The sequence below is a fragment of the Hippocampus zosterae genome, chromosome 7 (genome assembly GCF_025434085.1).
Source record: "Hippocampus zosterae strain Florida chromosome 7, ASM2543408v3, whole genome shotgun sequence".
Taxonomy (NCBI): domain Eukaryota; kingdom Metazoa; phylum Chordata; class Actinopteri; order Syngnathiformes; family Syngnathidae; genus Hippocampus; species Hippocampus zosterae.
In genome coordinates, this window is record NC_067457.1 from 17,806,330 (window position 1) to 17,827,098 (window position 20,769).

General features: G+C 57.5%; 2 protein-coding genes across 6 annotated transcripts; both read left to right on the forward strand.

Annotated features, from left to right (window-relative positions):
- Nucleotides 1-401: 401 nt before the first annotated feature.
- Nucleotides 402-16,285, forward strand: si:dkey-230p4.1 (trichohyalin). 4 transcript variants are annotated; one of them, XR_007963083.1, is made up of 23 exons: nt 402-734; nt 1,223-1,464; nt 1,543-1,689; nt 1,755-1,832; nt 2,210-2,280; nt 2,391-2,556; nt 2,644-2,750; nt 3,028-3,243; nt 3,331-3,385; nt 3,695-3,814; nt 3,905-4,023; nt 4,136-4,682; nt 5,019-5,638; nt 5,709-5,757; nt 5,833-5,910; nt 6,149-6,342; nt 6,442-6,569; nt 6,666-8,485; nt 8,746-8,826; nt 8,911-9,315; nt 9,400-9,582; nt 9,732-10,037; nt 16,276-16,285. XR_007963083.1 is itself a non-coding variant. In XM_052069813.1 (22 exons), the coding sequence occupies exons 2-22, from the start codon at nt 1,315-1,317 to the stop codon at nt 10,730-10,732; spliced, it is 5,532 nt and encodes a 1,843-aa protein (XP_051925773.1). In that variant the 5' UTR covers nt 402-734; nt 1,223-1,314; the 3' UTR covers nt 10,733-11,839. The 4 variants fall into 4 exon arrangements, 3 of the variants coding, with proteins under 3 accessions (XP_051925773.1, XP_051925772.1, XP_051925774.1); XM_052069813.1 differs by lacking the exons at nt 9,732-10,037; nt 16,276-16,285 and adding an exon at nt 10,535-11,839; XM_052069812.1 differs by lacking the exon at nt 16,276-16,285 and having other exon boundaries at nt 9,732-10,395.
- Nucleotides 11,299-20,646, forward strand: LOC127603515 (semaphorin-6D-like). Of its 2 annotated transcripts, none has more exons than XM_052069830.1 (25): nt 11,299-11,433; nt 12,236-12,604; nt 13,096-13,152; nt 14,687-14,835; nt 14,919-14,972; nt 15,306-15,466; nt 15,565-15,679; nt 15,762-15,819; nt 15,979-16,035; nt 16,170-16,271; nt 16,345-16,435; nt 16,512-16,634; nt 16,714-16,802; nt 16,882-16,971; nt 17,095-17,222; nt 17,390-17,521; nt 17,697-17,852; nt 17,936-18,109; nt 18,198-18,344; nt 18,433-18,510; nt 18,609-18,664; nt 18,753-18,806; nt 18,953-19,209; nt 19,278-19,382; nt 19,584-20,646. In XM_052069830.1, the coding sequence occupies exons 6-25, from the start codon at nt 15,352-15,354 to the stop codon at nt 20,355-20,357; spliced, it is 2,901 nt and encodes a 966-aa protein (XP_051925790.1). In that variant the 5' UTR covers nt 11,299-11,433; nt 12,236-12,604; nt 13,096-13,152; nt 14,687-14,835; nt 14,919-14,972; nt 15,306-15,351; the 3' UTR covers nt 20,358-20,646. The 2 variants fall into 2 exon arrangements, with proteins under 2 accessions (XP_051925790.1, XP_051925789.1); XM_052069829.1 differs by having other exon boundaries at nt 14,687-14,792.
- The last annotated feature ends 123 nt before the right edge of the window (nt 20,647-20,769 follow it).

Consider the following 20,769-nt stretch of genomic DNA (forward strand, 5'->3'; position numbering starts at 1 on the left):
ATTTGGTCCGATAAATACACAATCCCAGACTATGCCCCATTAATTGAAGTATAATTGATCATTTGTAATCAAGATGGATGGATAGATGTGTGAATTACATGTGGATGTTTTCAACGAACTGCTCAACACTATAGTACAGTCACTTGCTTGTAATTATCGGCATTTTAAATATAGAAATGTTTGAGCCTCAATATACATTGAAGGAATAAACGCTAAGAAGAGCAATTTCCTGATTCTTAAAAAATGAGGCAATCACGAAAGTAAGTAGAGTTTGATGTTATTGTTTATTTAACTTTAAATGTAAAGCATCTAGCACTAGCATCCATGACTCTTCAGTGGGCTGTAGTGTAGTAGCCTTTGTCCTATTGGTGTTGCCATAGAATGACGTCATTCATCGACGACAACACCGAGTCGATGTGGCGGCCGGTGTACCGTACATCCGGTACCTGCAGCGAGCGGCCACCAAAGACCAATGGTCGCGACTTTCACCAGACTTTACCATAAAGGCGCGGCTTAAAATCGACGTTGTCTTTTTGGGGTCTAAATAATTGTTGAGTTTAACAAATGTAGTCGGTGGTAGTAGCTCGTGTTGAAAGCGGTTGCGATCCCGGATGTCTTTTTGCTCTTTTGTGAACGTCATCATCACGCGTCGTCGCCTGGATTGAAAGGTTTCGTTTCCCGCCTCATTTGAATAAGTTGACAACACAAAAGCAACAAGAGAATACTTCCTCCGGGTAAATGCTTGTTTATTATTTTTTTCATTCGTTTTTTTTTATCTGAACAAAACCATTCCCTGTACCACTACCGCTTAGCATGTCGCTGTTTAGCCGTTCGACCGCTTTAGCGGGCGGGCTTCTTTGCTTTTCTTTCATTTTGGTCATTGAATCTGCGTCTTTTTGAGACTGATGAGTTTAACTTTGGGCGGGTAAATGAGAAGGTAAGGGTGTACACTTCACGTATTTGTACGCGAGTACAAACTGAGAGACCGATTCAAGTGTAGTTTCACCAGTTTTTAGCAAGATGCCAGCTTTTGCTCGTCGATTCGATTTACTGTATTTGTCTTGCGGTATGAGGGAAACTGCGCACTACAGACCCCAGGCCCGAAGTGGCGCTTGCGCGACAATGTGATCAATTTCCCATTTTAGCATCTTAAATTGTGCTTTGTAATGTGATAACAATTTGAGATGTGAGGGTTTTAAAACGTGACGTGCTCACCGAACAGATGACACTCGCATCTCAAGGGGGCACTTGGCGAGCCAACACCACCACGTGGCCGCGGTGGGGGCTGCAGCGGCCTTGGGCGCATTTCAGCTGATGGCAGCCGCGGACGCGCAGCCGCCGATGGGGTGGCAGCGGGAGAGGGCGGAGCTGCGACAGGAAGTCCGCCTCCTGCAGGAAGAGCTGGCCGAGAGTCGGGCCCAGAGGGAGGAACTGGCGTCCAGGGCCAGGGCGCTGGGCGAGAGGGTGAGCGCGTGCGCGGCGTCCTCGCAGGTGCCCATACTCTTTTGCTGATGCTCATTCTCTGGTTCTCGCCCACCCCAGCTGGAGCAGTCAGTGTCTCCCTCGCTGTCCCGCGCCCATCTTGAGGAGGTGGAGGAGGAGGAGCGGAGAGAGAGGAGGAGGCGCGACAGGGAGGCGAGGGAGAGGGAGGCCCGGCAGGCGCTGCTCGTGCATCGGCTGCAGAACAAGGTCAGCAACACTCGAGGATGGGTGCGTGCGCCAGCTATGCTGCTACCGCCGCTGCTTTCCTGCAGGTGATGGAGTACAGAGAACGATGTCAAAGTTTGGAGTCACAGCTGAAGGTTGGACACAGCCAGCTGATGAGCACGCAGGTGAATGCATGTCAAAGACTCGTTTTCATATCGTTTGCTCAATCACGGCAAAGGCGCCCAATTCCCTTCATTTTGAATAATTGACTGATGACTCTCTGAATTATTGGTCATTGTTCCCATTCCAATCTTTTTTTAACCCCCCATAAAATTGCAAAGTGGTTTTTTTTCAAACTTTGAATGTTTTTCAGCATTATGTGTCCCAAAGGAAGTCTGCTGAGTCTGTGATGGCTGCGGCAGCCTGTTTGCATTCATACCACAACAGACAGCTAAAACAAAGCTGCTCTTTCTGTCTTCTGGATGAATTTGTCAGCGCGTCAGACCTTCCAGAAATGCCGCTGCATTGTTGTAGTGGTGCACACTGCCTTTGTGTTTTGTAGATGAGCATCGGGAGGGACACCTCGGAGTCGCTGGAGTGTGCCCTCATCAGCCTGGAGGAGGAACAGCAAAGGTGTGCGCGTGTGTGTGTGCATGTGTGTGTGTGTGCGTGTGTGTGTGTGAGTGTGTGAGCGAGCAAGAGAGCTTTGTCATTCCAAGTGTATTTGCACTTGTATGTTTCAGGGCATCAGGCCTGGCTCAGACCACCTCGGTCCTGCGGCTGCAGCTCAGCCAATCAGAGCGGGCCAACGAGATCCTGACGGAGCGTGTCCGCAAACTGACGGCCGATTTGACCCGAGCCTTGGAGGAGGCGGAGCGTCGGGCGTTCCATTGGCAGAGAGAGCGAGAGGTATGTGGACTGTCCTTTGTTGTTGTTGGTTTTTTTTTTTTGAGGGCAGGGTAGTTTTGACAGAAGTGTGTGTGAGTGTGTGTATAGTGCGTGTCCAGTGAGGTGGCTCAGCATCAGGACCAGCTGTGGTGCGTGTGGAGGTGCGTGATGTCACTCAGACAGCACTGCCGTGCCCTCAGAACTGCCGCTGACAGGTACGCTAGTGCACACACAACTGCGCCTTCACGGATGCTCACGTGCCAACTGCGTCAATCAATGTGTGTGGGATGGATCGGATGTGCCTGTGCGCATATTGTGTAAATGTTTGGCTCCTGTATTTGGATTCTGTTTGTATGTCTGTTGTGCAAGTGCGCGAAAGGACCGTCAATATGTGTCTGCGTGCGTGCACATTATGCATGAGGACCGTCGACATGAATTTGATGTTTGTGTGTGTGTGTGTGTGTGTGTGTGTGTGTGTGTGTGCGTGTTGAGGGATCTCTTGGAGATGAGGACGGAGCTGTCCCGTCTGTCCTTATCGCTTCAGTCCAGCTGCGACTCGACTTCTTTGCACCTCATCAAAATGTACCGGCTGCCGGCCCTGCCGTCGGCGCCGACCGCTCCCCTGCCCTCTTCTCCGGCCCGGTCCGCCTCGTCCAGTCTGGGGACGTTGACGGTGGGCGAGCTGCTGGAGGCCCCGTCCGAGGACAAGTAAGTTTCCTTGTTCTTGGATGCCATCGGTGGGTTTCCGTGGCACTCCGCTGTGTCAGACGGGCTGCGTTGTGTCGTGTCTTTCAGGATGCCAGACGCCGAGGGCACGCCGGAGGCTCTAGCGCAGGCTGTCGGCAAGCTGGTGGGTGACTTGCACCCGCTTGCCATTTGTCAACACAGCACGTGACGTCTCGTTGGCCTTTTATGAACAGCTGTCTGGTGTCCTGGCCTTGGGAGCGACACGACATTGTTTGCGTGTCACGTCTCAGTGTTTGTGAACCGCTACAAATTTGTTTGTTTCCCCTTGTTGTCGTTTGTGAGCGACTCTATGAGGCCCAGTTGACTTTGTGTATGCTGATGTCTTGTTTGTGAACAGCAATTCGATAACCTGGTTCGTTTTGTCGTTGCGTTTGGTCTTGTCGCTGCTGCTGTTCTCTTTGCGCTGGGCCAGTGCCGCACGTTGAACGTGAGCGCCCCCTCGCAGTCAGTCCTCTGCCGGGATGCATCTTCCCTGCTGTGGATCCTCTCGCAGACGGAGAGCGCCCTGCAGTGGAGACAGCACGAACTGCAGGTCTGTCTCACTCACCGGCACCGGCGGACACCTGTCGGCGCCAGGGTCAGAGGTCACGGATTGAGCCAACGGCGCTTTTGTGTTTGTCAGAGGGCGGAGCTTAGCGTGCGGCAGCTGGGTGAGGAGAAGGCCTCGCTGCAGAGGCGCGTGGAGCAACTGCAGGAAGACGACGACCGCAAGCGTCAGCGGTGCCCGCCCGCCCTTGACAGGTTAGTGGCCGTTGATCATCGCCTTCCGCTTCTCGCGCACTCAAGTCACACTGCTCGGAATGAATTGAAGTACATCTTGAAGTAATCAAATGCTGAAATCTGATGGGCGCAGACAGCAGGAGGGTGGGCTTCCTTCGCAGCGGACGGAGGCGGAGCTTCGCACCAGGGAGGAGGAGCTGCAAAGGACAAAGGAAGCACTGCGGAGGAAGGAAGAGGATTTGCTGAGCAAGGAGGCAGGGCTACACAAGCGAGTCGGGGAGTTGCGTCAGGAAGAGGAGGATCTACAGAAGAGAGAGGCGGAGCTGCAGAACAGAGTGGAGAAGGTGCACAACAGGGAGGAGGACCTGCAGGGGAGGAAGGAGGAGGTGCATAAAGCACAGCAGGAGCTACAGAAGAGAGAGGAGGAGGTGCGTGAGGTACGGCAAGCGCTACACGAAAGAGAGGAGAAGGTGCTAAGAAGGGAGCAGCAGCTATTGGAGGAGCAGCAGAAGGTACAGGAGAGCAAGGAGGAGGTGCAAACGGAGGAGGAGTCCCTGCAGAAGAGAGAGCAACAGTTGCAAAAGACGGGGGAGGCGTTGCGTGAGGGAGAGGAAGCGCTACACAAAAAAGAGGCGGAGGTGTTAAGAAGGGAGCAGCAGCTGTTGGAGGAACAGCAGAAGGTACAGAAGAGCAAGGAGGACATTCAAACGGAGGAGCAGTCCCTGCAGAAGAGAGAGCAACAGTTGCAAAAGACGGGGCAGGCGTTGCGTGAGGGAGAGGAAGCGCTACACAAAAGAAAGGAGGAGGTGCTCAAAAGGGAGCGGGAGCTGCTGGAGGAGCAGCAGAAGGTACAGAAGAGCAAGGAGGAGGTTCAAACGGTGGAGGAGTCCCTGCAGAAAAGAGAGCAACAGTTGCAAAAGACGGGGGAGACGTTGCATGAGGGAGAGGAAGCGCTACACAAAAGAAAGGAGGAGGTGCTCAAAAGGGAGCGGGAGCTGCTGGAGGAGCAGCAGAAGGTACAGAAGAGCAAGGAGGAGGTTCAAACGGTGGAGGAGTCCCTGCAGAAAAGAGAGCAACAGTTGCAAAAGACGGGGGAGACGTTGCGTGAGGGAGAGGAAGCGCTACACAAAAGAGACGCAGAGATGTTAAGAAGGGAGCAGCAGCTGCTGGAGGAGCAGCGGAAGGTACAGAAGAGCAAGGAGGAGGTTCAAACGGAGGAGCAGTCCCTGCAGAAGAGAGAGCAACAGTTGCAAAAGATGGGGGAGGCGTTGCGTGAGGGAGAGGAAGCGCTACACAAAAGAGAGGAGGAGGTGCTCAGAAGGGAGCGGGAGCTGCTGGAGGAACAGGAGAAGGTGCAGAAGAGCAAGGAGGAGCTGCAAATGGGGGAGGAGTCCCTGCAGCAAAGAGAGCAACACCTGCAAAAGACACGGGAGGAGGTGCGTGAGGGAGAGGAAGCGCTACACAAACGAGAGAAGGAAGTGCTCAAAGGGGAGCAGGAGCTCCAGCAAAAACGGGGGGAGTTGCAGAAGAGACGGGAGGAGCTACAGACAAGAGAGGAAGAGGTGCAGACCAGAGAGCGGAAGGTGCAGAAGAGGCAGGAGGAGCTGCAGAAGAGAGAGGAGGAGGTTCAGAAGAGGTATGAGGAGCCGCCGCCGTCATGTTAGACTGTCGAGTGGTCGCGTGACTGACCGTGTGGCCGTTGGCAGTTTCGACGCTGAGCTGCTGCAAAGGGAGGCCATCATCAGAGACCTGAAGGTGACCTTCAGCCCACAGACGTCGGTTCTTCAATCTACGCTTGCTGCGCCCGCACTGACGCACGTTATCCCGCAGGGGGCCCTGCAGAGAGAAGAGCTGGCCAGAGCCAGGGCAGAAGAAGAAGCGGCGGCCGTCAGAGACGCCCTCCTCAAGGTACGCTCGTTTGTCGTCGCGCTCCGACAAACAGAAATGAATAAAAATGAACACACAAATGAACGGACCCCTGATTTAACGGACAAGGGCCACCGTTGTGTCGAAGACAGTCCGATGTTGGGCAGGCAGGCGTGCGTATTTCTGGTCTGGGCGGCATCAACCTTCCCGCTCTTCGATCCGATAGATGAGGGCCCTTTGCAAAATAACCCTAATCGACCCCCCCCCCCCCCCCCTTTAGCGCTCCTCCCAGCACGCATCGGTGCTCCAGGAGCTGAAGGAGGCGCAGCGGGAGCTGCAGCTGGCGGCCGAGGAGATGGCCAGGATAGAAGGCGTGCACGAAGAGCAGCGCAGAGAGAGCGTGAGGCTGCGGGAGATGCTGGATGCTCTGCGGGCACAGCGGGAGCGCCACCAGCAGGAGGCGCAGGAGCTCAAGTAAGTCAAGCCATTCCCCGGAATTTCAAGCTCCCCTTGAGTCTCCACACCCCCAAATTGATTTTTCTCCAAAGCTTTGCCGTCCGTCTCTGTCATCAGGAGCCGCTCGGCATCCCTGCAGGAACAACTGGAGAAGCAGCAGACGCAGATGTCGTGCGGAAGTGTGGAGCGAAGCCACCTCGGCGCACACGTGCGCACGCTGCAGGAGGCCAAGGAGGCACTGGCCGGTCAATACTACATTACTTACCCCCCCCCCCCCCCCCCCCCCCGCACTTCCTACTCACCCACCCGTCCAGTCACCGTCTAGCTTTGTTCTTCACCAGGTGAGCTCCGATGTCTGCGGGAGGAGATGCAGAGAGTCACCTCCCAAAAGGAGCGCCACCGGGCAGAGAAAGAGGAGGCCTGGACACGAGAGAAGGACCAGCTCGGGAAGGAGTTGCGAACGAAAGACGGGGATGTGGAGAGCCTGAGCAGGCGCATTGAGGGACTACTGAAGGAAAGGAAGGAGCAGGAGGAGCATGTGCAGCAACTCAGGGAGGAGTTGGAAACAAAGAATGAGGAGATGGAGAACCAGAGGAGGAGGGTGGAAGGCCTGCAGGAGGAAATCAAGGTGGCGTCCAAGGAGAAAAAAGCTCTGGTGGCCGAACGAGAAAGGAAGCAACTGGAGGAGGGCGCCGCGGGAATGGAGTTAGAGACGCTGAGGGGGCGCACGGATGGCTTACTGAAGGAAATGAAGGAGCGGGAGGAGCATGGGGACCAACTGAGGAAGGACTTGGAAACAAAAGATGCAGAGTTGGAGACCCAGAGGAGGCGCTCGGATGAACTACTGGTGGAATTGAAGGCGCTGAAGGAGCAACTTGGGAAAGAGTTGAGAACAAAGGATGAGGAGATGAAGACCCTGAAGAGACACATGAAGGGGCGGGAGGAGCATGGGGACCAACTGAGGAAGGACTTGGAAACAAAAGATGCAGAGTTGGAGACCCAGAGGAGGCGCTCGGATGAACTACTGGTGGAATTGAAGGTGCTGAAGGAGCAACTATGGAAAGAGTTGAGAACAAAGGATGAGGAGATGAAGACCCTGAAGAGACACATGGACGGCCTGCAGGAAGAAATGAAGGGGCGGGAGGAGGCCACGTCCAAGGAGAGGAGAGCGTTGGTGGAAGAAGGACAAAGGAAGCGAACAAAGGAGGAAGCCATGGGCAAGGAGTTGGAGACGCTGAGGAGGCGTGTGGAAGGACTACTCAAGGAACTGAAGGGGCGGGAACAGCAGGTGGAGCAACTCAGGGACAAGTTGGCCACAAAGGATGGGCAGTTGGAGACCCTGAGGAGGCGGACGGAAAGCCTGCTGCGGGAGATGAGGGAGAAGGAGGTGGTGGCCAAGGAGCAGAAAGCTCTGGTGGCAGAAGAAGAAAACAAACGACTGGAGGAGGGCGCAAGGGGATTGGAGGCGCTGCGCTCTCGCATCACGCTGCTGGAAAAGGAGAAGCGGGAAGCAGAGGAGCTCGAAGAGGAGCAGAAGAAAGAAGTCCGGGAGAAGGAGGAGCGGCTGCGGCAAGTCGAAGAGCGGCTGAGGTTGGCGGAGCAGCGCCAAGAGGAGCAAAGCGGGGAGCTTCAGGAGGCCGCAGGAAAGCTGAAGGAAAAAGAGGCTCAAGTGGAAGAGTTGGAGCTCCACCTCGCAGAATCGCAGCAGAGGAGCAACCAGGAGGAGGACCGGGACGCTGTCGAGCAGGAATGGAGGAAAAAGGCTGCCAAGGTCAGCTGTGTCCTGAAGGAGCGCGAGGAGGAGGTGCGGAAACTGACGAGCGTGCTGCAAGAGCGCCAAGAGGAGCTGCGGAATTTGAGGAGCATGCAGGAGGCCCGAAAGGAGGAGGAGAAAGTCCAGGAGCCCCTGAGGAAGACGGAAGAGGACAATGTTTGCGGGGAGCAGACGCCGGAGGGAAAGGAGAAGGCGCGGCTCCTCCGAGCGGACAAAGACGAGGAGGAGCGAGAACACAATCTGCCGAGGACTGAAGAGGAGCTGGCAGCTCTCAGGGAGTCTCTGAGGAGGGAGGAGAGGCGGCGAGTGGAGGTGCAAGAGGAGCTGAGAGTAGCTCGGCGCATGCTCCAGCAGATGGCGCTTGACCTCACCGCCCTGCAGGAACAGGCAAGCCAAGCCCAGCAAGCACGCAGGCGTTTTTTAATTTTACCTGTAGCGGTTCTGTTATTGACAGGAAGCAAATTAGCAAATGATTTCACGATTTCATGGTGAAAACAGCTAAAGTGGGACCACAAATATTCTGAATTCTGTGGAGGGGTGGGGGGGGGCACGGTGAGCTGGGAAGGAGCCATAGAGGCCTGACGCCCCCTTGTGTTCAAGTGCTGCACTGCTAAAGCTGCACCGCCCCCACTTGCTTTTGTGTCCAGGTGAGCAACAGCCGCGAGAAGGCCAGGGAGGACAAGGAGGCGCAGGAGGAGACCATGAGGTCGCTCCAGAGACTTCTGCGGGTAGGACGTGTGACCGGTTTCCACGGTGACCGTCTCCTCCGACCACATTCCTTTGCGACCTGACGCCTTCTCCTTGTTACCCAGGAAAGCCACGAGGAGGTTGAGCGTCTGAGGCGCGCACTGCAGGAGAAGCAGCAACAGGAGGAAGATGCGGGCAAGACCGACCGAGCTGGAGGAGTCGAAGCCAAAGCCCAGCGGCGGGAGAGGAGGAGAGAGGCGGGAGAACGAGAGAGCTTGGAAACAGAGAGCAAGAGTGGGCAAGAGATTTGGAAGCCAGATGAACAGAAGATGAGCCATGAGCAGCAGGAGGAGGAACGCTCTCAGACCAAGGCGCTCCAGCAACAGGAGCAGATGCTGGAGGAGGAGGTCAGGAGCAGGAGGAGGGCCGGGCTCAAGCTGGAGGCAGACGAGCAGTTGAAGAGCAGCGACAGCCTGGGCAGCTCGCAGCAGGAGCTGACGAGGAGGCGGCACCGACAAACGCGGGCTCAGGTAAGATGTGGACCTTTTCACCTCTCAGCGAGTCAGTGTACTGTGATTGAACCACGGAGATGCGTATCCATCCTGCGGTTGCAGGACAAGGAGCGTCCGCGCTCGGCTCCGGAGGCATGGCGCCAGGAGGGGGATGGAGCTCGGCTGCTTCTGCTGCACAGTCGCGTGGCTCACCTGGAAATCAAGCTGGAGCGCTCTCAGGGCAAGAAAGGCAAACTCAAACAGCACAACCGCAAACTCCGGGTGGAGAGAGACGCACTCGCACAGGTACGCGCACGCACGTGTCGCCATGCCGCTGTCTGGCCACCAATCTGGGGGGCACCGGTGTCCTTTTGACAGTCACTCGCCTGAAATGGATGAATTGAAGAAGGTAAAAAAAAAAGTCAATGAAGGATCTTTCCCTTCCTTCTCCCCAGGCGAGCTGGCCGCATGGGTCAGTGGCGGCGGACGGCCACCGGAGGGCGCCCTGTGTCGGCAAGCTTCATCGGGACCTGGGCCAATCGCTGGCCGCAGTCACTCTACGACCCATTGTCGCTTCCGTCCTGCGGGCCGAGACGCAGCGATTGGACCGCAGCCTGAGGGAGGAGGAGCTCCACCCATCGGCAAAATGCTGATCAATCAAATTGGTCACGCACACATCTGTTGCACTTCCATTCCTACGTTAGGGCATCCGAGCAGGCTTTGCAACTCACCTGGGCTTTCAACGTTCAACTTTGGGGGCCGCGGCCGCTCGAAATGCGGCTTTGAAGCTGCAGGCCAGTCGAATTGCAAATGTTTGAGGCTTGCCGAGGAGGCTCGAGGCTTTCAAGCGCGGAGCCCCGAAGCGTCCGCACGCCAACATTCCCGCCCTGACTGAAAACAAACGCGCCTCGTTTGCTTGGCTTATGGCAGCGAGCTGAGGAAGGAAGCCGGGGCAACCTGCCCTCTCGGACCTCAAGGGAGCAGCCCAGAGAGAGTTCCGACGCTGGGCAGTTGGGAGTGGGTCAGCGATATGCTGCATAATTCGTCCTTCCGGACTCCCCGACTGCAGCGGAGGGGTTTTGAGCAACTCTCTCGGTCCATTTGGTCAAGCCGGGCAAATTGAGGAGGACGCCTGCCGCTGTCTGGCCACCAATCTGGGGGGCACCGGTGTCCTTTTGACAGTCACTCGCCTGAAATGGATGAATTGAAGAAGGTAAAAAAAAAGTCAATGAAGGATCTTTCCCTTCCTTCTCCCCAGGCGAGCTGGCCGCATGGGTCAGTGGCGGCGGACGGCCACCGGAGGGCGCCCTGTGTCGGCAAGCTTCATCGGGACCTGGGCCAATCGCTGGCCGCAGTCACTCTACGACCCATTGTCGCTTCCGTCCTGCGGGCCGAGACGCAGCGATTGGACCGCAGCCTGAGGGAGGAGGAGCTCCACCCATCGGCAAAATGCTGATCAATCAAATTGGTCACGCACACATCTGTTGCACTTCCATTCCTACGTTAGGGCATCCGAGCAGGCTTTGCAACTCACCTGGGCTTTCAACGTTCAACTTTGGGGGCCGCGGCCGCTCGAAATGCGGCTTTGAAGCTGCAGGCCAGTCGAATTGCAAATGTTTGAGGCTTGCCGAGGAGGCTCGAGGCTTTCAAGCGCGGAGCCCCGAAGCGTCCGCACGCCAACATTCCCGCCCTGACTGAAAACAAACGCGCCTCGTTTGCTTGGCTTATGGCAGCGAGCTGAGGAAGGAAGCCGGGGCAACCTGCCCTCTCGGACCTCAAGGGAGCAGCCCAGAGAGAGTTCCGACGCTGGGCAGTTGGGAGTGGGTCAGCGATATGCTGCATAATTCGTCCTTCCGGACTCCCCGACTGCAGCGGAGGGGTTTTGAGCAACTCTCTCGGTCCATTTGGTCAAGCCGGGCAAATTGAGGAGGACGCCATCTATCTATTGACGCAGGCAGATTTGAACCAGTTCCATCATTTGTGAGACAAAACGGTCCTTAAAATTGCCTTACTGTGACATGATCAAGCAGGTACCGCCTGGCGACTACCTTTTTTCCCCCCCTCCTCTGCACACGACAACATGGAGATGAGGAAGAGGGGTGTTATCCCACCCCCATGCATTCTGGCTGCCATGGCAACAGGGGCTGTTGAGCAAAGGTCAGCTGACGTGAGCACGTTGAGCACTTCCCGTCTGTTTACATCCCCCAATGTGACCTTTGTTTGACCTGGCTGGGGGCCGGGCAACACACACAAAGAAAACCCCAAACCCCATCACAATCACGTGTACGTGTACTTAACACACACCCGCGCAGAGGGCAAATCATGTTGGAGAGGTCAAGGAGGAAGTCAGATGAGATTGGTGATGAGCGCCTCCAGGAAAGCGGCACACTCACATGCTGAAATACAGAGGGCAGGTTGTGCGTCGGTTTCCCATGTTGTGATTTTTCTAGGGCAACCAGTTACAGTGATTCATCATCAGATTCAACTGGCTCCCTCCCCAAACAAAAAAGACAACTAAAATTATTTTGTTGATTTTTCTTGTTGGTAAATAGCTCATACAAAACTATATGTGGTGAGCAGTTTGTTGTCATCAAGTGAATGAAATGGAGGATACTGTCTGCCCCCTGGGATATCAATCAAACTTTTTATTTATCTAGCACTTTTCATTCATAAAAATGCAACTCAAAGTGCTGTAAAACATTTGAGGGAGCCACTGCGGCCATTTTAATAAGAATACATTTATTTGTAATAATTACATTATTTGTGCGTGCCTTTCGAGGAACTCAAGGACACCTTACAACAAGCAGTTAAAATCACGAATGCAATGTTAAAAACAACATCAAATAAAATAAGAAAAAAATAAAACCAAATAAAAATTACGGATTTATGGTCCGAGTGAATAGGCTTGTCTAAACAGATGTGTTTTGAGGCCGGATTTGAAATTTAACACTCGTTTCAGGTGTTCCCGCCCTCTGGTCCTCGTCGATCAACCAATCAATCAATCGTCGCTCGCTCGCTCGAAGGGACTGAAGCGGGAAAGGATCGGAGGGGCGGAGTCATGCCGGCCCGCTTCGTCGCCACCTCTGATTGGCCGTGGCTGTCGGGAGGGGGCGCGGCCTGCGTCCGGTGACGCCGGGCGCTGCTCTGCTGGCGAGATTAGCCGCTTGCGAGCGAGCAGCTTTTGTTTGCGCCGCTCCTTTTGCTGCTTCTCTTGCTTTCCATTTTGCTGCTAGGACGTCGGCGCGGGCGCGTGCTCGTGGGAAACCGAGCCACCGTGCTTGCGCGGACCTGTCCGATGCTACGCTGCGGGGGATGTGCACGCGCAGAGGTGAGTTGGCGCGACCCGCTTGCGCTTTTGGAAGGCTGTCAGTCAAAAGGGGCGGTGCCGCGCAGTCATCATGACGTCGACGAGGCAGCAACGCGGGGTCACGAAAATGAGCCTTTGTGATTTTTTTTTCAGCCTTACTATGTGACTAAATGTCAGTGAGGTCAAAGGTTAAGTGGCCATGACGGCGGGCTACTCCGCCACCAACGTGGAACTGCATCCACGCATGCGCGGGCGGGTGGGCTGGTTCATGAAATGAAGCGCGCTTGTAAGGCCCTGAAAATGTGATGGCATCAAACTGGAAAGATGCACAAAGCGATTGATCGGGGGCGCCCCTCCGCCTTGGATTTGGGCTTTCACCGCGCGGGTGCGTGCCAGCAAACACACAGCAGTAAAAGAGCAACGGTGCTCGGGAGGTGCCGGGTGGGACTCCATCAGGTCACGGGGCATCACAACAGCAACGGAGCTAAGGCAAAGCTTTTGTTTCCGTCCAGATCTGGCCTGCGCGCCGTGGGCTCTTCTCCTATTGGCCGACGCCTCCGGAGTGCTCGGTGAGTGTGTGCGTTTGCGCGAATGACCATCATTGGTGACATCATGTGACAGGAAGCAAAGTTGTATTTGCTGAAGAGGAAGTAGCGCCTTGGTTGTGTGTGTCTTTGGATGAAATCCCTTAAATCTGCAGTCCCCCGTATGCCAACGTTCTTTATCCCTTGAGCTCGGCCAACCTCCTCCAAACTTGCCACTGCTGTCAGTGGGCCAATCGTAATCGAGAAATCACCCTGTCATCGCCATCACCGCGGGAGGCCTAGCATGCCGGCGCACGGGTGACTTTCACTCTCGCATCCCTCCGGCCTTCTTCCTTCCCTTGTTGGCTTGCTTCGTCGCTTCTTACTTCCCATTCGTCCTCCCTTGCTTCCTTCTTCTCATGTTGTGTTGCTGACAGATTCCATGTCCATTCTAAATCCTTATTGAGCAGTGTGGCTGTGAGAAGATTGAATCCCCTCAAATGTCTCGCTTGCAGATCCCTTAATTAGCTTAAGTGCCTACTTGCCGGCTCTCCTTTGTTTCTTATCTTCCATTCCTCCCTGCCTTTGTGGACATCATTGACTCTGCCAGCACCTCATCAAGTTTTTCAGAAAGCCTCCCCCCCCACACGCTGACAGTTGCCCCAACCTTCAATCTCCAGGCAGGATTCCCAAGCTTGCCTCCTTCCGCGCTTCCTCCCCCCCCCCCCTCCCAAGCCCCCACGTTGATCCCAAAGGCTTCCAAAAGCTCCTCCACAGGAAGCGCCATATGTCAACTGATGATTGACATGTGAGATTTCTACTTCCTGTCCCGCCCTCTCTGCCACCTCCCCCTTGACTGGAAGCATTGTCTGTGTGGGCGGAGCCTATCCTTGAGGTATCGTGTCCAGATGTGGCGCCCTATCTTCCTCCTCGTCCTCGTCAGGTTGCCTGTTGCTATGCCCGTTGCTATGGTGCGTGTCACGTGACTCGGTTTGCCCCGAGTCACGGTTTGTGCAACGGAAAGCCCCTTGGAATGGCCGCCGCATTGTCAGCATCAAGCGGTCCAACCTGACGTCTTTCATTTGATGTCTTGTGCGATAGGCCGTTAGAATGACAACCTCCCCCTTTGGCCAAATTGAGACGGCGTACCGTTTGTACCGCCCACTGCAGTTTCACTCTGCATTGCTCCCCACCCCACCCCACACTTCAGTTCAACGGTGCCGTATTTGACCTCAACCCAGACAGGGATTAGCCTCCAGGTCCTGCGTCGGGGGGTCTTTGGGGCTCCTGCTGTGCCGTCACAGGCTATGCTAATCGGCTCCCGTTGGGCTTTTTCGGGTTGAGACGTAGCCTGGCCGTCTCATCCCCGCTCCGCGTTGGCCGCTAATTCCCGACGCGCTCAGCGGGGCGGGGCTGGTGGCCCCAAAACGTCCGGCGCTTGCGTACCGTTACTCAAAAAGCAGGTCAAAGGTCAGTGGGACCCGAAGCGGCGCTGAGCAGATGGCAAAGCTAATGCTAGCGCACCACTAATGCGGCAGATGAGTTTCGGAAGATTATTGAGGGCTTCCTGTTTTTGCAGGGGTCACGACCGCTTGAGGCGAAGGACGGAAGGAAATTGGAAGGAGACAGGAAGTAAACAACAGAAGGGATCCAACCAAGAAGGGAAAACGGGCAGCAAGCAGGAAGTAAATAAAAGAAGCCCCACCCCCCCCAAAAAAGAGGAAACGGGTGACTTTCAAATTCGATTGAGCTGGGCGGTTGCCACGGAGACCAGCCAGCCAATCGCATGACCATTGTCTTTGTTGCTGCAGACAACAAAGTCGGCCCCGCCCCCACTTCCTGTCAGCTGAACGCCGATGCCGTCTGTAAGTACAAAATATACGTTTGCGCTTTGTCACGTCTCACACACTTGCTCCGAATGCGACGGTGTAACTGCAGCTGTTACCGTGGCGACCGCACGATGGGATGCTGCCGAGCCCAGAAAGTCACCTTTAAGGATGACAGTCTATGGGCGAGGGGAAAAAAAATTCAAAATAAATACAGGAAACAGTTAAGTGTCACAAAGCCGCTATTGCCTCTCACGCGCGACGCACTCTCCCACGCAATGGAAACCTTGTCGAGGTGTTTTCGCGTCCGGCATAGTGAAGTAGCGCTAGAGAGGTAAAATGAAAGGTGTCACATTTCTCGTTTGGTCTTAGCCGCCCACGATGACGGGCTGATCTCCCCCGCCCACCCCACCACGGCATGGCCTTGACCAATCGGTCATCGGTGCGGCCGTCGCTGCTCCTGCTCACTTCCTGGTTCCTGTGTGCCGCCTCATCATTCCCGCGAGACTTACAAGCTATCAGCGTGTTGGATGGTGAGTGGAAGCCGTGTGTGTGTGTTTGTGTGTGTGTGTGTGTCCGTGGGGGGGGGCATGGGGGCATGTCAACTCTCGTGCGCCGTGTCGTCTGTCAGAGTCTGGAGACTTCCCAGTGTTCCAAAGTATGCTGCAGGATAACCAAACGCGCCGGCTGGGTCTCCACTTCCAAGGGATGACGCGCGTCAACCGCATGCTCTTCATCACCGCCAGGTCTCACACACACACACACACACGCACATTTGACTCGTTTCCACGCACTCGCTTACATGCACGCATGCGCTTTGTGTGTCAGGGATCACGTGTTTGCGGTCAATCTGACAACGGCGGCGGAGGCCTTCGTACCTCAGATGGTGAGTCGCAAAAGCGATCCGCTCACGTGAACCGGAGTTCCTCCTCCAATGGGAATTCCTCGGCGGGAAAGGAGCGATTAGCGACCGCGGCGTTATCGTTACCTTTGACGACATCACGGGGAAGTGACCAGACCGTTTGCGCGTGTGTTCCTGTTCCAGACGCTGACGTGGCGCGCCGCAGATGTGAGCAAGTGCGCCGTCCGCGGGAAAGATGGCGTGAGTTCCGCCGCTCGAACGTTCGCACGAAGCGCATTGACTGTCGCCCTTTTGCTTTTGCGGAGTTGCGGGCTTCTTCTTGCGCTAGCGTGAGCGTCATGCTAATGCTAACGTGGCTTTCCCCGTTTTGGCAGGACGAGTGTTACAACTACATCAAAGTTTTGGTGCCGCGCGACGACGAGACGCTGTTTGTGTGCGGCACAAACGCGTTCAACCCGGCGTGCCGCAACTACAAGGTAGACGACCCGCGCGCTGCACCTCGCCCCCGGGCGCGACCTCGGGGTGAGCTTTGTTGCTTTTGCGTGACAGATGAGCACGTTGGAGCAGGTGGGCTCGGACCTGCCGGGTCAGGCGCGCTGTCCCTTCGAGTCGGGCCAGTCCAACGCGGGAACGTTCGCCGGTAACTTCCGGACGGGTGTCCGTCGGCTTGCCGCCATTTTGCGCGGGCGGTCCGTGACCTCTGACCTTTGCGGCAGGCGGAGACTTCTACTCGGCCACCGTGACCGACTTCCTGGCCAGCGACGCCGTCATCTACCGCAGCCTGGGAGACGGACGTCCCGTCCTCAGGACCGTCAAGTACGACTCCAAGTGGCTTCGAGGTGAGTTGCCGCGTCCTCGCCTCAATCGCTCGGTGACATCGTCAGCTGAGCCGGTCGCATGACGCCTCCTGCGCGGCAGAGCCTCGCTTCCTGCACGCCGTGGAATACGGGAGGTTCGTCTACTTTTTCCTGAGCGAGATCGCGGCGGAGTACACCACCTTGGGGAAGGTATGTACCATCGGTCGCCGTGACGCTCGCACTGTGACCGGACGCCGCCCCGCCCGTCCGTCCCTCCGTCCGCCGCCAGGTGGTCTTCTCTCGGGTGGCCAGAGTCTGCAAGAACGACAACGGCGGCTCCCCGAGAGTTCTGGACAAGCACTGGACCTCCTTCCTCAAGGTGAGCCCAACAAAAACAAAAGGTTGAACGGGAAGTCATTTGGTGTGCGCGTGACATCGGCCGGGACGTGATTGACAGCACATTATGACGACCAGTCGACACAGTTGCGCTTTCTTGCCACAGGCTCGTCTGAACTGTTCCCTTCCCGGAGAGTCTCTGTTCTACTTCGACGTTCTCCAGTCGCTGACCGGCGTTCTGCAGATCAACGGACGCCCCGCCGTGTTAGCCGTGTTCACCACGCAGGCTAACAGGTCAGTGCTATGCTAACGGTGGGATGCTAAGAGAAGCTAGGAGGCGGAAGCTCGCTCGACGCTATGCTAACGGTTGACCTCGCTATGCTAACGGTTGACCTCAGCCGCCGGGTCACGACTCGGCTCGCGGGAAGTGAGCTGCTTCTGAATGACTTTGTGCGGCGCAGCATTCCAGGCTCGGCGGTGTGCGCGTTCTACATGGACGACGTGGAGGAAGTGTTTAGCGGGAAGTTCAAGGAACAACGCGGCAGCGACTCGTCGTGGACGGCCGCGCCCGAGGACGCCGTGCCTCGGCCGCGGTGGGTGAGAACGCCACGGCGGAATTTTTCGCGCAATCATTGACTTGCGCTGCTTTGCCAATCACTCCATCAGCACTCACGAGAGTGATTTCACTCGGACGGGATTTTTTTCTTTTGGGGTGCGGGGGGGCCGTCTAGGTCCACTCTGTCCAAATCTGTCGTTTCCTCCCCCAAGGCCCGGCTCGTGCGCGGGCGACGGGCCGGCCGCCGACTTCAAATCTTCGGTGGATTTCCCGGACGAGACCCTGGCGTTCGTCAAATCATTTCCGCTGATGGACGGCGCCGTGCCCGCCGTCAACCGGCGGCCATTTTACACCAGGACGGCCAGCGGGTAGGAGCGGCTCCGAAACAAAGACCGGCTCCGCTTGCGCTTTTGCTTCTGAGCCAACTCGCCCGCCGCTTTTTCCCCGGCAGGTCCAAGTTGACGCAGATCGCCGCCGACGTGTCGGCGGGTCCGCGCAAGGAGCGCGCGGTGGTGTTCCTGGGCTCAGAGGACGGGAGGGTCGCCAAGGTTCTGCTCGACACGCTTCCCCACGCCGCCTGGGGCGCCAGACTCCTAGAGGACATCGACGTCTACGACCCCGACAGGTGAGCCGCGCCGCTCCGAGCAGCCGACCGCCGGCACCGCCATCCCAGCCGGGCCCGGCGATCAAGTCTGGCTCGAAAACTTCCTCAGGTGCGACCTCGGCGTCCGGGAGGAGGAGGACCGCAGGGTTTTGGGACTGGAGCTGGACAAGGAGCACCACGCCTTGTTTGTGGCATTCGGCAGCTGCTTGGTGCGGGTGCCGCTGAGCCGATGCGGACGGCACGGCGCGTGCAAGAGGTTCGCTTCGCCGAGTTCGAAGGCGGAAGCCAGCGAATGTGCCGCCGCCGGCTTTGACGCTCAAGGCGGTGGCTGTGCTGTCGCGCAGGGCCTGTCTGACCTCCCGTGACCCCTACTGCATCTGGCTGCGCACGGGACGCTGTGCCGACGCGGCGCCCGGCTTCAAGTACGTGTCACTTCCTCTGCGGCGGTCTCGGGAACGACCGACTCGTGACCCAACCCCCCATCGTCGCTACCGTGTCACTGACCGAGTCCTCTCGGCAGGGCGGGCTTCGAGCAGGACATCGAGGGAGACCACTCCAACATGGCCGCCTGCGCCGGTGAGACGCGGCGCCGCCTGACGCAAGCGCGTACAGAACCTGATGCCCCCCTCCCCCCCCCCCACCCCTTTTTTTGCGTTTTGCGCAGCCGATGTCTCAACGACCTCCCGCGACCGAGAAATGGCCGCCGACTCAGCTTACGGTAAGCCCCGCCTCCCACCGCTGCCGTCGGATGAGCAGCCGCGCCTTGGACAAGACAAGATCTCGGCTCCTCAGGATTTGAACGCAAAGGGTGCAGAAATGCGTGACCGGCGAACGCACGCGGGGCCCGGGGTGTTCTCGTTTCAGGAGTGCGCGGCGCTGCGGCCGGCGAGGAAGACTCCGCCTCTCGCGTCCACTACACTTTGCTGATCGCCTGCGCGCTCCTGGCCTTCTCGCTGGGCGCCGCCTCCTCGGGCCTCCTGGTGTTGCGCTTCCGCGGCGGCGGCTGCCGAGACGCCCGGCGGAACGGGACGTTCGATAAAGACCCGGAGGCCTCGCTGCCCGGCGCCTCGTCCCCGCCCCCTCTCGCCAAGCTCGGCGGACTCCCGGACCCCGCGCCCGAGGTGAGCGCGAAGGAAGCCACGCGGGGAGCTAGCTCCAGGCATGTGACCGGGCGCCTTGTCTCCCGCAGGAGGACAAAACGGCCGCGTCTCCCGGACCCGACGGCCGAGACTCCGATCCCGTGACCGCGCGCCACCGACTGCCTGCGGCGGAGCCCCGAGTCACCCTGACGCGGGTACGAGTCTAGCGGCAAAGAAAAACTCGTCGGGAATGAGAGTGACGAGCTCGGATCGGCCAGTTGGTGGAAAATATCCCCAACGCGCGTCGGCTCCGTTTTTCAAATAGTCGCTAGCCTTGTACGAAAGCGTCGCTCAAATTTTCTCCCGTCGAGTTGGGCGGACTCAACAATTGCGTGACCGTCGTCCTTCTTCGGCAGGGGGACGGCGAGCTCGGGGCTCTCCCCGCGCCAAACTCCGGCTCGGAGTACCCTTGGCAGATGAAGAGCTGGGACGACCCCGCCCCCTTTGCGGCAGTGACCGGGGCCGAGCGGCCGGCTCCGCCCGCGTTCCCGCCCACTCATCTCTGCGGCGACGGCCAGCCGTCGGCGGACGTTTCGGCGTTGGACGACCTTCTCAGGCACATCCAGCAGGTCAGCGCAAGGGGCGACGGGGGCATCAGGGTCCTGACGTCCGCCTCATCGGGGCACCTTCATCCTCCTCCTCCTCCTCGCGGCAAGACGCGGGCCCTCAGCTTTAACCGCCGCCATCAGCCCGCGTCCGTGACGGAAGCCTTACCGCTGAAGGCTAACGGCGCCATCTTGCCGCAGCGCGTCATCCCGGAGGCGCCCGTCCGGCCTCGGGGCCCCGCCCTCGTCAAGATAGGCGGCAACCTGCCGCGCCGCCGCAGTTTCAACCGGGGGGCGGCGCCGTCGAGACAGCGGTTGCTGGCCAGAATGAACTCCTACAACAGCGGCGGGCCCTCGGCACCGCCCGCGCCCGCCGGCGGGGGCCGACGGCGTGCGCCGGCGGCGGCCTGCCTGACGCGTCAGCACAGTTACAGCGAAGGAGTCCACTTGCGGCGCGCCAACGTTCCGGTCACGAACGCTAGCGCCGTGCGCCGCGCCGTCTCGCTCAAGCCCAAGCTGCCGCCCAAGCCTCTGTTTCTTCCCGACGTGCCCACTTTGTTCGCGTCGGAACCGTCCGGCCGCTGATTGCGGCAGCAAAGGAAGCTACGTCGACGCCGCCACCAGCAGCTTTTGTACCACATTGGTATGCGAAGGGTCGTGGGGTCAGCACGAAACGGCACTGATTCAAATGTGAAGCCAATAAATGACTTGAAGACGTTAGCGAGCCCGAGCGTTTGTTCCAAAAAAGGTTTTGCCACGTGTGTTTGTCAACCAAATAAGCACGACGTCACTTTGCATTTGAGCTTTTCCTCCGGCAAGCCGACAAAGGAAGCGGGGGGGCCAATGTGACCTCTGACCTCTGCTTGTCGCTTGTCTGTGACGAAGCCAATGTGTTGCTTTTCTTTTTAGTTGAACAACAGCGCTCCTTTTCCCCGATGATTCCTTCTGCTGATGATGCGAATAGCAGGGGGGGGGGGGGCGAAAAGCCAAGTCCACA

What these genes read in the sequence shown, in the direction of transcription:
- LOC127603515 (XM_052069830.1), top strand. Translation starts at nt 15,352, where the DNA reads ATGGCCTTGACCAATCGGTCATCGGTGCGGCCGTCGCTGCTCCTGCTC. An exon ending in CCGTCCGCGGGAAAGATGGC is followed by an intron (nt 16,036 to 16,169) that starts GTGAGTTCCGCC and finishes CCGTTTTGGCAG; the next exon opens with GACGAGTGTTACAACTACAT. An exon ending in GACGCGGCGCCCGGCTTCAA is followed by an intron (nt 18,511 to 18,608) that starts GTACGTGTCACT and finishes TCCTCTCGGCAG; the next exon opens with GGCGGGCTTCGAGCAGGACA.
- si:dkey-230p4.1 (XM_052069813.1), top strand. Translation starts at nt 1,315, where the DNA reads ATGGCAGCCGCGGACGCGCAGCCGCCGATGGGGTGGCAGCGGGAGAGG. An exon ending in CCAGGGCGCTGGGCGAGAGG is followed by an intron (nt 1,465 to 1,542) that starts GTGAGCGCGTGC and finishes CGCCCACCCCAG; the next exon opens with CTGGAGCAGTCAGTGTCTCC. An exon ending in CAGGAGGCGCAGGAGCTCAA is followed by an intron (nt 6,343 to 6,441) that starts GTAAGTCAAGCC and finishes CTCTGTCATCAG; the next exon opens with GAGCCGCTCGGCATCCCTGC.